The sequence below is a fragment of the Mus musculus genome, chromosome Y (genome assembly GCF_000001635.26).
Source record: "Mus musculus strain C57BL/6J chromosome Y, GRCm38.p6 C57BL/6J".
Lineage (NCBI taxonomy): Eukaryota > Metazoa > Chordata > Mammalia > Rodentia > Muridae > Mus > Mus musculus.
Window position 1 is genome coordinate 1299491 of NC_000087.7, and position 16142 is coordinate 1315632.

A 16142-nucleotide genomic window follows, 5' to 3' on the forward strand; every position below is an offset into this window, starting at 1 on the left:
AAATTTTGCTACTGTGTGAACCCGGATGGCTTCAATTACAATGTTCCCATAGCTGTTTGGGTGAAATGTGGGAATCACAGTTATGCATCCACCTTTTATAGAGCTAGAACAGTAAATCTTTAAGGTTTTAAATATACTTACTTAGCTGAGAATCTTTTTGTGTGATTTGGCAGGCAAACAAGCTCTTTCAAACTATTATTGTATATACTAAACTTAAGAACAACGGAACTGAATTATGTAACACTCCTGATTTAATGTTATAATAATCTCTTCATCATTCTCAGAACTCCTCAGCCTTTTTTTCTTTCAAGTAAAGTTTCAAAAGCATTTCCTGCCCCAACCCCATGTTTAGTATGTGCTCATGTACAAACATGTGTGCAGGCCCAAGACTGATATGCAGTATCTTTATCAGCTGGTCTCTATTTTGTTGAATTTTTTTCAATTTTAATATTTGGAGGTTCTTCAAAAAATCTGCAAATAGAACTGTCACATGATCTAGCTATATCACTTCTGGGCATTTATCCCAAAGTACTCTACATCCTACGATAGAAATATGTGTTTATCTATGGTCACTAGTGTTCTATTCATAATTAGCCAGTAAGGACTGGACATATGACTTAGACAGAATATGGAAAAATGTTGCATGTCGGCCAGTGGATGAATGGATGGTAAAAAAATGTGGTACACATGTGCAATGAAATTGTATCCACCTGTAAAGAAAAATAAAAAGGAAATTTGCAGAAAAATGGATGGGGCTGGAAATAACCAGAGTGACATAATTCAGACTTAAAAGAAAAATAGTACATGTTTTCTTATATGAATTCCACCTTTGAATCTTTAAATATGCAAGCTAGAGTACTTGTAGAAGTACTAGAAAATTGCTATAGAGGGCAGATTTCATGGGATAGAGAAGGTACAACACAGGTGGTGGTACAAAGGGAGGATGAGGATGGTCCAGAGAGTTTTTATTGGGGCAAAAGAAAGAAGAGCATGGAGAGCTGGCTCCATGGTTAAGAGCACTGACTGCACTTCCAGAGGTCCTGAGTTCAATTTCCCGCAACCACATGGTGGCTCACAACCATCTGTAATGGAATCTCATGCTCTCTTTTGGTGTGTCTGAAGACAACTACAGTGTACTCACATATATTAGATGAATAAATCTTTAAAAAAAGAGAAAAGGGCAGGATACAGAGGGGCAGTTTAAAAACACAACATTTAAAAGGCCACATGAAAATTTCAGATGCTTCATGAAATGGATACACATATATAAAGACTTTAGATGAAGTTACACTATGTGAGTATATGTCTCCTTTAGACACTGTAAGTTGCTGCCCACTGTACAACAGTGATAATATATTATAGGGTTATCGAACCATTTTCTGATTCGATTTAAGTCCCAGTTTACAAGAAAGTTTCATTCCTGCTACTTCTAATGGGAACAAGAACCTGTGGCTGATTACAGGTCCCAAGGAAGAATCTTTAAGTAGTGTAGGTCTCAAAGTTCACCAGAGAAACTCTTTCTGCCCTCTCTTTACTTTCCCTGACTTGTCTTGCCATTCTGTTTTCTTTTCCTTAGCAAACTGTTATAAAAGTGACTCAGAACTGGTCAAACTATAGAGAATAAAAAACTGTAAAATGTAGATTGCTATATGAATTGTTCATCAGTGGGATGAGGAGCCCTTGAGCCTGAGGGTGTTCAATGACCGAGAGTAGTCCCCTTGGAGATGGAAGACAGATTAGAAGGATGGGAGTGGATGGGTTGGGGGGGTAGTCTCATAGATGCCGGGAGAGGAGGTATGGGATAAGGGAAACCAATGGGGAGATCTGGAAAGGGGAAAACATTTGAAATGTAAATAAAGAAAATATCCATTCAAAAAAAAAAAAAGAAAAAGAGAGGAAAATCAAATTATATCTTATAACATATTATATATAATATATATAATTTTATATCCATATGACATATATAACATGCATATTATGCTACAATATATAATAAATAAAATATATTTGATATATTGGGTTATCATGTTATTCTTTTATTTTTTTTCTTTAAGATTTATTCTTTTTATATGAATACTCTGTAGCTGTCTTCAAATACACCAGAAGAGGGCATCAGATCTCATTACAGATAGTTATGAGCCACCATATGGTTGTTGGGAATTGAACTCAGGACCTTTGGAAGAGCAGTCAGTGCTCTTAACCACTGAGCCATCTCTCCAGCCCCCATGTTATACTTTTCATAATACGTAACATCATATATAATAATATGTTTATTATATTATAATAAATAAAATATTTAATGTGTTTAAAAAACTGTAAAATGCTCAGCTATACACAAGACCTCTGTAACATCTCTCACCATAATGTTTCCAAAGAACAATAACCAGGTAAGAGGAATCTGTTAAGTCTTAGAGGTAGTAGATATCTTCTGTGGAAGCATTTTCAGATACGACAGTACCACTGTTTGTAAGAACTCACTGCAGCTGTAACTTCTTGTACAATATTGAGCCAGACAAAATCCTACCATGAATCTGGGATGGGCTCATGAATGGTCATCCTTAGCTGAAGCAACTAATGGCTGAGGTGGGAGAGAAGTTTTCTTTAGGGATACAGACTTTGGTAGGGTACTCATGCTCCAGTGGATAGTCCTAAACCTAAACCTGTGCAGTAAATGGTCTAAAAAAGAACGTATCACCCGGTGTGGTGATGCACCCCTTCAATTCCAGCACTAAGGAAGCAGAGGCAGTCATGAATTTGTGGCAAATTCCAGGCTAAAAAGGCTACAGAGTGAAACCAACCAAATTACAAAAACTCCAAGAGTAGAAGTATATTTGGCCAAAACTCATATATGGTTGAAATTCTCAAACAACAGAAAACTTATTGGGCTGGAGAGTTGCCTCCAGGAAGTCTTTCCATCAACCCTGAACACCTGAGTTTGATCTCTGGAACTCACAATGTAGAAATGACACAACTTAGTTCAGTAAAATTCCCTCTGACTTTCATATATATTCTTATGCATGCACACATACAATCAATAAAGAATACATTTTTATTATTATTGTGATACACACATGAGTGAAGGTACCAGTCAATGTATGGAGGTCAACTCTATGAAATTTTCTCTTTTGTCTTTATGTATGTGATCTGCAGGGATCAAACTTAGGTCAACAGGTTTGTATATTGAAAGGACTTTACTTAAATCTTATTACAGGCACTAGCTTTTATTTTATTAAAACAAAACAAAACAAAACAAAACAGAATTGCACACTAAAACTAAAACCTATTTGGCTACACCAGCCAGTCAATAAAACCCTTTTGTCTCTACCATCTAATGCTGGAATTCAACAGGCAGGCTATTGCACCAGATGTTATTATGCAGACTTAAGGGACCTAACTTTAAATTACTGTATATATAATCAGGCATGTAGGGATAGATGTGGGAAAGGTCACCTTTGTAGTTGGTTCTATTCTGACATATTTACAGGAGTTTCAGGAATCAAAGCAGGCTTTCCAAAGTAAATATCTTTACCAATGGAGTCAGTCATACTGCCAAGTCCCCAATTTACTAAACATTTTAAAAATACTTTTACTTCCTCTGAATTTAGAGTAATTAGGACAGTTCTGTTTCTGCTGTTGCACTCATAATTATTAACACTATACTGGTAACAGATGTCACAGAATTTACATTTTTCATACATCTCAATTAAGGTAGCAGGAGCACAAGGCACTAGCAGGGTCAAAGCAAACATTTTACAGGATGATTCTAGAACAAATGTGCTTTTTTTGTTGTCTGGGAAAAGTTGAAGTCATAAATTACACATATTTATAAAATGAAGGAAATTATAAAAGGTGAACAGGGGAATGAAAAAAAAATCTGCTTACCTGTTGATAGTGAGATCTGTGTGAATAAAGATAAAATGTTCTATCTTGTGGTGCATGTGACACATGTTCATCGAGGGCATCTTGGTCATCAGGGTCCTAATTTACAAGAAATTAAGAAAGTGGGTGTGGTTCAAAAATGCGGAGGGTGAATCAACACACGCTCATTCTCAAGTACACAGTGAGTTTGAGGCCACCTTGGGTTACATAAAACTCTGTTTCTCTCATACCCTATAAAATGAATCAAACAATCAATCAAAATCTTCTCAAAATCAAAAAGGAACAAAAATAATTTAGTTATTAAAATAAATTTTAAAAATAAAATTTAATCTCCCTCATTTGTTTTAAACAACAACTGAGTGCACAAAGTTGGCCTCTTCAATATATTTTTATTTACTCTAACACTTTCAAGTAAAATACACAATTGAGTCCTTGCAGATTTATGTTTCAGACAATTGCACATTGTACAATAAACTGTAAGTTTTGTTTTTTGAGAAATGTCTTGTATGTACCTCTAGAGGCCTATAAATTGCTACTGAGACAAAGCCAAGTAGCAAACTGAAGAGATCCACCAGTCTCCCAAATGCTGGGATTAAGATGATCCAGTAGAGGAATGCCAGGGAGGTGAGGTGGGAGTGGGTGGGTGGATAAGCACCTTCATAGAAACAGGAGGAACACGGGATGGGACAGAAGGTTTAACAGGTAAAGAGGATAACATTTGAAATGTACATAAATAATATAACCAATAGAATAAAAAAATGGATGTGCCACTATACCCGGCTAAATTATGTTAGTCACATATCCATTAATTCAAAACAGATAGAAGCATAATCCAATATGTACATACTCATAAATACATGAGCACTGGCTTATAAAATAAGTTACTTTTCTTTCATTAATGGCTTTTATTATTTACCTCTTCTGGATACAGATCACAAGCTTTTGTAAGTTTCATTTTTGCACTATGAGATTTCTCTAAAAAATAACCATTTGCTGTTTCATTGCTTTGTACTGGAGGAGACCAGTTGCTGTAAGTGTATTGAGGATTGCCAGAATATGGTTTTCTTTCAAGTTCATCTCCAAGCCATTCCATAGCCCAAGTCCACTTATTTTTAAGGTCTCCATTACCCTTCAACAGAAAGCAAAACTATGTATGTCAAGAAACAAATGGAAACTCAAAAATTTGTGTTTTCTATGAAAAATTTGAGTCAGAGTTTCATACAACTGTAAAAAGAACTTTTACCTGCAAGATCTGGTAGGCAACAGGACAACTGTTAAAGAGAGTTACCATCCATTTTATACATTGATAGGCTCTTTTTTGATGGTGATTTTTAGAGTGCTGGATTGTATCAAACAGTCCATCTTGATCATTTGGAATTCCTTTAAGTGCATTATGAATTCTGAAAAGATGTCAAAGCAAAAGAAAACTATAACAGCTAGAAGGAACATAACTGTTCTAACTTCTTTTTAATCTCAGATCAGACAAGCATTGAACTCAAAGAGATATACTTATCCCTGTATCCCAAATCACATCTGGCTGTAGCCAATACTTTAAATATCTCTTGTTTGTCAATCAATGATTTTGAGGTAATTACACAGTTTTTCAAGTAGGAAACATTAGTAACATATCCATTTAGTACATAAGAAAACAAATATAGTGATTAAATTGCTTGTCAAAGACAGAATTGAGAAGCTGTAAAGCTGTCTAGCATTCTAGTCTTAACCCCTGTTAAGGTTTTGATCTCTTCCAAACTATTAATGTAAACTTTAATGTAATATTAAAATGTATTTAAGTGAACCATTAAAAGAATTATGGAGGATGATATTACACTATTATTCAAGCTAAACAAGTCTCTTTTCTTTTAGTCCTGTTAGCTTATTTTTAATGACTGTATTTTAGCAGGAAGGAGAGATGGCTCAGAGGTTTAGAGTACCCACATGGTGGCCATCTGTAACTCCAGTTCCATGAGACTTAATACTCTCTTCTGGCTTTTGAGGGTATTTTGCATGTGTGTATCACATAAATGTAGGGAAAACACTCATATATAAAATAATATATATTAATAATAAACTACTCATAATATATATTCAATGAATCTAAATAGGCAAGCAAACAACAACAACAAAACATTGCATTTCAGAAGATAAGCAAGTGAATTTCAGAAGACCCAATGAATGAAAACATTGGTGGTAAAAGATAACTTTAGGGCTCCTGAAATGGAACATCAAGTAATGTGCTTGCCATAAAGAATGATGACCTAAGTCCCCAAGACGTTCTGGGAGAGGAGAACTGACTTCCCTAAGTTCTGTTTTGAACTCCATATGGTCATTATGGTATCAATGAATATACACTGCCAGCAAGATTTTGCTGACAGGACCTTTATGTAGCTCTCTTGTGAGGCTATGCCAGTGCCTGATACAGAATACAGAAGTGGATGCTCACAGTCATCTATTGGATGGAACACAGGGTCCCCAATGGAGGAGCTAGAGAAAGTACCCAAGGAGCTAAAGTGGTCTGCAACCCTTTAGGAGGAAAAACAATATGAACTAACCAGTAACCCCAGAGCTCCTATCTCTAGCTGCATATGTAGCAGAAGATGGCCTAGTCGGCCATCATTGGGAAGAAAGGCTCTTGGTCTTGTGAAGAGAATATGCCCCAGTACAGGGGAATGCTGGGGCCAGGAAGCTGCAGTGGGTGGGTAGGGGAGCAAGGTGGGGGGAGGGTATAGGGAACTTTCAGGATAGCATTTGAAATGTAAATGAAGAAAATATCTAATTAGAAAATAAGTGCATATATACAACACAAACACACAATGTAATAATTTAAGTTTTTAGGACTAGGAATATATGATATGTAGAATAATCTTCTCACTGGCAATAATATAATCTGAATTACTAATTAAAAATTTTCCATTCCCTAATTGTTTTTCTTCTCAGTAGATTATAATATTACTTACTGAAATTATATGAAAGTTTTCCTTTATGTCATATTTTTATTTCACTCAATAGACTGTTGTTATGTTTCAACTAAAAAGCAAATTGTTTTGTGTTTGACACAGAAATTTCAGTCTTTACAGTTTAGTTATTCTGACAAAATTAAGGTGTGAGACCTTAGTGTGTAATTTGTTCTGTAATCATTACTGCTAAGTGGTTTTATGAGCAACTAGATCAATACAAACATCGACTTGTTCTGCAAATGTCTAGAATAGTATCTGGACAAAGCAAATGTTTATTTTATTTTATTTTATTTTATTTTTTTTCCATTTTTTATTAGGTATTTAGCTCATTTACATTTCCAATGCTAAACCAAAAGTCCCCCATACCCACCCCCCCACTCCCCTACCCACCCACTCCCCCTCTTTGGCCCTGGCATTCCCCTGTACTGGGGCATATAAAGTTTACAAGTCCAATGGGCCTCTCTTTGCAGTGATGGCCGACTAGCCCATCTTTTGATACATATGCAGGCAAATGTTTTATAAATAACTGCTGAATACTGTTCATTGAGTTTCTCACATAAAAGTCTAGTGTTTCTATATTAATTTGTGTTTATTGTATTTTACTATTTAATTTTGTTTATTATAATTATATCATACATTATTAGCATTTTTTGGATAGAGCAATAGGGGAGAATGTGACTAATTAAGAGTAAACATCCAAAGTGACATTTAAATAATATTTTGGAAATTCCTAAAAAAATCAGTAAAAATTAGATTGCATCAAGGCAAATTAAAACAATACTACTCCAAACAAACAACTGAGAAATATTGAAAATTACTAACAATAGCTTTACAACTTTTGCTTCATTGTTTTTGGTTCATAAAATTTGTATAATATTAGGTGATTTGTTGAACCATAGTTTTAAAAATTAACATAATATAATCTTCTAAAATATTAATCAGTTGATATTTATACTAACATTTAAGGTAAACTGCATGACAATTTCAAAGTATTAATTTATGAAATCTAATATTTCTAATTTATATGCAATATTGTAATAAAGATTTTTTTCTTAACTGCAGTTTAAACAAAATTAAGCTAATAATCTACTAAGAAGGATACCAAAAAAGTAAAAAGTATGGCGGGCAGTGGTGGCGCACGCCTTTAATCCTAGCACTTGGGAAGCAGAGGCAGGCGAATTTCTGAGTTTGAGGTCAGCCTGCTCTACAGAGTGAGTTCCAGGACAGCCAGTGCTATACAAAGAAACCCTGTCTTGAAAAACCAAAAAGAAAAAAAAAAGTAAAAGTACACTTATGCAAGTCTTATTAGAACTTGTGGAACTAATTATGTTATTAGCATAAAGGTATATATACCTGTGAGCTTGCCAGGAGTCCTCAAACAGAATAATTTGCAAAAGTAGATCCAAATATGGTTGAAGTTCATATGCATGTGAATGTGCAACCTAAAAATTAGTAAAGGCATAATTAAATTGTACTTAAAGGACTATGAATAAAATAAAATTAGATATATTTACTTTGTTTTACCTGCCATAGCAGTTCGCTAAGAACAGAACATGAAAACTGGGGATTCTCCCAGCAGCAGAAGAGAAGTAATTTGACTGTATCCTCTGAGTTACTGCAGTCTTCAATAACTTTCTTCATGTAAGTGGTTCTCATAAATAAAATGTCAGCCACATTTTGCTGAATTGGCATTATCGGTTGTGATAAATTTGGGTCACCAAATGGATTTGGAAGAGGGGGGTTACCTGCAACATATTTGTTATTAGTGAAAAATATATACACTTTTACATAAAATTATAATGCCTGATATATTATTTCAAACAATACAGTTTGATCATCTAAGTAAGCACAATAGAAATTTCAGTAAAGTGATCAAGTGATACACCATAAAAAGGTAGTTTCTGAAAATTGGAAAAAATGAAGCTATCAATTCTTTTTAATTTTTAAAAAGTATGGAATGTTTTATTAATTTGTATGTCATTTTGTGCAAGGGTCATGCTAATCTTGTCTTTATAGTTCCAAATTTAGTATATTTGCTACCTAGTGAACCCTTAACTCCTTATTAAAAAAAGAAATCAAGATTAACATAAAGGCATACTACATGTAATGATTATATATAGACACTTTTTAAAAGTAACATTTTTTTTTGTTTTTTGTTTTTTTGAGACAGTGTTTCTCTGTGTAGCCCTGGCTGTCCTGGAACTCACTCTGTAGACCAGGCTGGCCTCGAACTCAGAAATCTGCCTGCCTCTGCCTCCCAAGTGCTGAGATTAAAGACATGTGCCACCACGCCTGGCTAAAAGTAACATTTCTTTATGGATACATGTGCTAGTGCCATGACGTGCAGGTTTATGTGTCAGAGAACAACTCCATTCTCTTCTACTATGTGTTTTCCAAGGATTAAACTCAGGATTCAGGCTTGGCATTCAGCTATCTTTACCAAAAAACCATCTCAAAAGCCCTACGAGCAATAGGTTGCTGTGGATTAGGTGAGAGAATAGACTCCTGATTATTTTTGCAGACATTCATGCATATGCTATGGAACATGAGTATATTAAAAGTTATGCATCAGTATCTGGATTATAAGAGATCACTTTGAATTATAAATAAGCTAACAGTTTATGGTTGGAATACTGGAGAATTGCTAAGCAATGTAGTGAATTCTAGGTGAGAGAAGATGGAACTGGAAGGAGGGTAGGGAAGGGGAGGGAAAAGGCACTGTATAAAAACCAAACCAAAATAAAAAATTCCTTCTAAACAATAAACTGGCTGAGAAACACCTGAAAAAATGTTCAACATCCTTAATCATCAGAGAAATGCAAATCAAAACAACCCCGAGATTCCATCTCACACCAGTCAGAATGGCTAAGATCAAAAATTCAGGTGACAGCAGATGCTGGCGAGGATGTGGAGAAAGAGGAACACTCCTCCATTGTTGGTGGGATTGCAAGCTTGTACAACCACTCTGGAAATCAGTCTGGCGGTTCCTCAGAAAATTGGACATAGTACTACCGGAGGATCCAGCAATGCCTCTCCTGGGCATATACTTAGAAGATGTCCCAACAGGTATGAAGGACACATGCTCCACTATGTTCATAGCAGCCTTATTTATAATAGCCAGAAGCTGGAAAGAACCCAGATGTCCCCCAACAGAGGAATGGATACAGAAAATGTGGTACATTTACACAATGGAATACTACTCAGCTATTAAAAAGAATGAATTTATGAAATTCCTAGGCAAATGGATGGACCTGGAGGGCATTATCCTGAGTGAGGTAACACAATCATAAAATAACTCAAATGATATGTACTCACTGATAAGTTGATATTAGCCCAGAAACTTAGTATACCCGAGATATAAGATACAATTTGCAAAACACATGTTCTTCTTCTTTCTGAAGAAGAACAAAGACCAAAGTGTGGACACTTTGCCCCTTCTTAGACTTTGAAACAATCACCCTTGGAAGGAGTTACAGAGACAAAGTATGGAGTTGAGACAAAATGATGGACCATCTAGAGACTGCCATATCCAGGGATCCATCCCGTAATTAGCCTCCAAACGATGACACCATTGCATACACTAGCAAGCGTTTGCTGAAAGGACCCTGATATAGCTGTCTCTTGTGAGACTAGGCCGGGGCCTAGCAAACACAGAAGTGGATGCTCACAGTCAGCTATTGGATGGATCACAGGGCTCCCAATGGAGGAGCTAGAGAATGTATCCAAGGAGCTAAAGAGATCTGCAACCCTGTAGGTGCAACAACATTATGAACTAACCAGTACCCCGGAGCTCTTGACTCTAGCTGCATATGTATCAAAAGATGGCCTGGTCGGCCATCACTGGAAAGAGAGGCCCATTGGAGACGCAAACATTTTATGCCCCAGTACAGGGGAATGCCAGGGCCAAGAAGTGGGAATGGGTGGGTAGGGGAGTGGTGGGGAGGGTATGGGGGACTTTTGGGATAGCATTGGAAATGTAATTGATGAAAATACATAATAAAAAATATTAAAAAAATAAAAATTAATAAAAGAAAAAAATAAACTAAAAAATGTGTCAGATAAAATATAATAAAAAGTACACAATCCTCATTCTTCTACTTTATAAGTCTTCAGTCTTAATTTAAGTATAATGCACAGTTAGCATTATTTTGAAACTACTACACAGGAAAGCTTTCTACTTTACCATTGATAGAAGACTGCATTCTTGATGAGACACTGCAACATCTGATCAGCTGAGACACTACTGAATGTAACTTGCTCAACTCAGCATATTGATATTTAACTGGAGGGCCTGGTCCTTCATCCAAAGACACAAGCATAAAGGTTGCAGGAACATTCAGTTTTAGAAGCTGGGTCTTTTCTGCCAAACCTACAAAGGGGACAAGAGTAATTTGTAGAAAAATTAGGATGGACTATACAATTTACAGCTCTTGTAGACATGAATACAGTCTTAATAGTTTAGAATATAAACAATATACACAGAATGTAGACAGTAATAAATATTGACATTTAATTAAGACTAAGTGTCATAACAGAAATAGTATCAGGGTACTAGCATCTTTTTTTTTTTTACATTTATCTATTTCATGTATATATATGAGTGTTTTGACTGCATGCACTTCTGTGTACCCCACACATGTCTGGTCTTCAAGGAGGTGGTGAAGTCTCCATGAAGGTGCTGGAACTGAACCCAGGTCTTTTGTGTAACAACAATAAATACTCAACCAGAGCCAATTCTCAATCTTACCTACAGCAATTAAAAAAAAAAACATTTTCTAGGACCCATATAAAAAAGAAAAGGTAAAGTAAGTGGCAAGTAAAAATTATTTTTATAACTATCAGTCTTTTTCCCTAACTAGAAAAATTCCCTGGGTTAAAAAAAAAAAGGTATGCTTTTACTCTCCTTTCTATTTTATTGATTTCTAACATCTTATTTCTGAACTTTGACTTGAAAAAAAACAAAAAGATTTATTAAATCATGAAAAATTTCAATTAAATTTCTGTTCATATAATGACTTCCATTTTTATTAATGCTACTACCTCAAAATAGTAAGACTTCATTCTTTTTAAGCATTGAAGTGAATTAGAAATTCAGATTTTTGGGTATGTTTAATGATGTGAACAATTATTTAAGATAATTTCCAATATCAGTGACCAAAAAGCTATGACAAATACTTATAAAAGTTGGCTTTTTATTGATTTAAAAATAGGCAGGTAGATTTCTGAGTTCAAGGTCAGCCTGGTCTACAAAGTGAGTTCCAGGACATCCAGGGCTACACAGAGAAACTATGTCTCAAAAACAAAAACAAATTTTTTTTTTTAGTTTCTGTATACATACGAGTTGGAATGCACACATACCTCATTGTATATATGTGGAGATCCCAGAAAACTTGGAAGAATTGGTTCTTTCAGGTTGTCTATGGTTGTTAACTAGGTATCTTTACCTTAGCCTTTTAACATTAAGTAGACTACTACACTTTTTTTTTTTTTTTTTGAGACAGGGTTTCTCTGTGTAGCCCTAGCTGTCCTGGAACTCACTCTTTAGACCAGGCTGGCCTCAAACTCAGAAATCCGCCTGCCTCTGCCTCCCGAGTGCTGGGATTAAAGGCATGTGCCACCAACTGCCCGGCAGACTACACTTTTAAAAAGACTTATTTTGGAGCTAAAGGGATCTACAACCCTTTGTAGAACAACAATATGATCTAACCAGTAACCCCAGAGCTCGTGTTTCTAGCTACATATGTAGCAGAAGATGGCCTAGTCAGCCATCATTGGGAAGAGAGGCCCCTTGGTCTTGCAAACTTTATATGCCTCAGTACAGGGAATGCCAGGGCCAGGAAGCGGGAGTGGGTGGGTAGGGGAGCAGAGGTAGGGGGTAGGGGATTTTCAGAGGGGAAACTAGAAAAGGGGATACCATTTGAAATGTATACGAAGAAAACATCTAATAAAAAAAGAAAAAAAAGAGGAAGAGACTTATTTACATTTACATTATTTACATTTGTATATTTACATTATTTACATTTCAAATGCTATCCTGAAAGTCCCCTATGCCCTCACAAATGAGTAATTGTGAGTCACTGTGTGAATGCTAGGAACTAAAACCAGGTTCTTTGCAAGAAAAATAGCTGAACTGAGCCATCTCTCTGACTTCTTATCACATTTTAATGAATTAGTAAACTGCAGCACTGATGCACCAACAAATGAATCACAGATATTTAATATTTATAACTAACTTTGTAATAAATTTACTCTTCCTAACATATATTAGCACCTGAACCTCCCTCTCCAAACCAAAATCACCAAACCTGAAACAATGGCATAATCTCTGCCCACCCATCTGCCCATTTGCTTACCTACATATCAAGGTACTAATCACTGACAGAAGGTAATGAATAAGTATGTGATGGGAGAAAAATAAAAATACTCTAGTTAAAAATATGCTAAAATGGAACTAATATATCAATAGAAAATGTAAATTGATTATTTACCTACATTATTAGTAATTTCAATTTAAGTTTTTTCAACAGAAGTGTTTAACTATTGCAAGCTCTTTCAGAAATGTTTCCTAAATGTAACAAACACAAACGTATTATTACTCATACCCTTTAGAAAACAGTTATTCCTTAACATAATTCTATTTTGACTTAGATAGAATGTAGTGTGAAAATCATCATTTTTCAAAACGCAACTTGAATCAGATATATGTTCTTTTGTTTGTTTGTTTTTTTTTGTTTTTGTTTTTGTTTTTGTTTTTTGGTGGTTTTTGGAGACTGTGGGAAGCCACATGTGCCATTGCAGAGTGGCACTGACTACTGCTGGCCACCACACATAAGTTTGGACAAACAACCAATGTGTACATATGCAGTCAAGTTTTTTGCAAAGACACTGCCTGGCCCCAGCATGTTAATGAGGCTTTGAGAGTAGCCAATCAGATGAGAAACATGCAAATGAGGCTTAGTGCATAACCAATCCGGGTGTGAGACATGCCTCTCCTAGCAGGACCAGTTCTGGGCTTGGGGTCTCTTCGCCTCTGCAATCAAGCTCTCCCAATAAACGTGTGCAGAAGGATCCTGTTGCAGCGTCACTGCTGGCCAGTCCGGCACGCGCAATAGGAGACAGGGTTTCTCTGTATAGCCCTGGCTATCCTGGAACTCACTCTGTAGACCAGGCTGGCCTCGAACTCAGAAATCCACCTGCCTCTATTCCCAAGTGCTGGGATTAAAGGCATGCGCCACCACGCCTTGCATGTTCTATTATCATATGAGAGGAAATGCATGAATACATTTACAAGGTTTTTAAGGATACAGTCCATAGTTTAAATTATTTCATCATTTGATTAAATGGTTTACTCATTTTTATACAACCATGAAACAATCACTAAAAGAATTAAGTACTCCTTACCTAAGCTGGCATACATTATAAATAAATTGAAATATTGTTGTAAATGTCGCCCATGTTCAGAAACTTCCCTTCTCAAGAGACTTAATACTGCTTTTAGTAAATGATCACTCAAGCTTAAATTGTCATAGATCTGGAAAAAAAATCAGTAGTTATTTTATCAGCAGTTGCATATAAAACTCAGTCTATTTTTATCTGCATAGAAATGGCTATACTCCTATTTCAGAAAAAAAATTTAGGTTAGTTGGTTTATCAAAAAGGAAATAAAGAATTTCATAAAGACTTCATCCTTTATTTTGTTCAAATTGTAAGAAGAAAAATATATGTGTTATGGTCCATTTTGAAACAAAGTTTTTCTAGTTGTACCTGTCCTGAAATTTGCTATATAGAATAGGCTAGCTTTGAACTAGCAGATATTTGCCTGCCTCTGTTTTCTAAGTACTAGAATTAAAAGCCAGATACCATCATATAACAGTATGTTACAGTTTATAAAGCTGTGTCTAACTCTATAAAAATTACAGATCAGCCTGAGCTATGGAGTGTAATCTTGTTCTTACCAAACGAAACCACAGAATACTTAACATTTTGAGATTACAAAATTGAACATTAAACATAATCTAAAATATAGTAACTGTTCAAGTACAAATTTCCTTACCAAAGTCCCAATGATAATTTTCAACAGCACAAAATTAAAAACTTTATATATTGCAATATACATTTAGAATCATTTTTACCCATGGTAAATATTTCAAAGACACATAATTTTTATAATTGTAATCTTTAAGAAACAAAATTTTATTTTTAACTAGTTAACTACTATAGAAAAGCTAACAATTACCTGACTATAAGGTCCTGGATTTGCAAAAGGTGATGTAAAAGGTGAAGGAGAAGATCCATCTTGCAAAGAAAAATGTGCAATAAATACTATAAGCTTTGCAAATGTACCTCTGATTTCTGCACTTGGACATTCCAGAAGGTACTCAGAGAAACGATTTGATACATTAAAGAGGACATTATGAACAAACCAAAAACGTACATTCTTGCTGTGACGGAGGAGAATACAAAGTGCGTCATACCTAAAACAGAAACATCTATGATTATTGGGGCATTAGAGCAGGGAAAGGTTTCTGTGAAAAAGAAAAAAAGCTGTCTTTTTTTCAACACAATCAATGGTTCCTGTAGGTTCTCATTCAAATACCACAGTGATTACTAAAGTACTATTACAAGTCTCATAGAATAATAAAATAGTTTAAGTCACTAAAAATGTTAAGCCTCTGTAAAAATCATCTTCTGATTTTAACATATGGTGACTTATTTTAATATGAATGATGTTGAAAGAGTTTTTAAATCTAGATACTATCTGTTCTGTAATTTTAAAGTTAGCAATGACTTAAAACTGTACCATTTGAGAATCCAAGTCATGAAAATTTCATCTACTAAATTACAGTTTATTTTCATGGTGAAAATAATCATAAAGATATGCCATAAATCAGAAATAACAACTAACTTTTGGGCTGTTGCATCCATATCTAATGCTCACAACTGCCTCTGACTCCTGCTGCAAAAATATGGTACACCTGTACACATATAGTCACACTCACAAAGAGATATATAATTTAAAAATAATAGATAAGTTTAGTTGTCCTGAAACTCATTATGCAGACCATGCTGCCCTCAAACTCAGAATAATTTTACTAAGACTACTTTTTTGTTTTTCAGTGATTAGGTGTTCTGAACTCCTTTAATCTCACTTCTTAGGAGGTATAGAGGCAGGAGGATCTCTGAGGCCTGGGTGTGGCAGCATACACAGTAATCCCTTAATGATCGATTTGAGCAATAGAGGCTAGCATGGTCTATACAGCCAAGTCCCAGGGTAGCCAGATACATAGTGACTCTATGTTACAAAAC

General features: G+C 35.2%; 1 protein-coding gene and 1 non-coding gene across 2 annotated transcripts in view; both read right to left on the bottom strand.

Moving 5' to 3' along the window:
* Usp9y (ubiquitin specific peptidase 9, Y chromosome) overlaps positions 1-16142 on the bottom strand; it is a 160822-nt gene that overhangs the window by 530 nt on the left and 144150 nt on the right. The window contains exons 39-46 of the mRNA NM_148943.2: positions 15073-15310; positions 14238-14367; positions 11020-11205; positions 8361-8581; positions 8190-8278; positions 5123-5279; positions 4796-5008; positions 3883-3978 (exon numbers count right to left, since the gene is read on the bottom strand). Of these exons, the coding sequence (NP_683745.2) occupies positions 3883-3978; positions 4796-5008; positions 5123-5279; positions 8190-8278; positions 8361-8581; positions 11020-11205; positions 14238-14367; positions 15073-15310 (1330 nt within the window). The remainder of the gene's footprint in view (positions 1-3882; positions 3979-4795; positions 5009-5122; positions 5280-8189; positions 8279-8360; positions 8582-11019; positions 11206-14237; positions 14368-15072; positions 15311-16142) is intronic.
* On the bottom strand, positions 8783-8885 carry Gm25565. Its single transcript, XR_003953260.1, has one exon. It is a non-coding gene; the product is annotated as a U6 spliceosomal RNA (small nuclear RNA).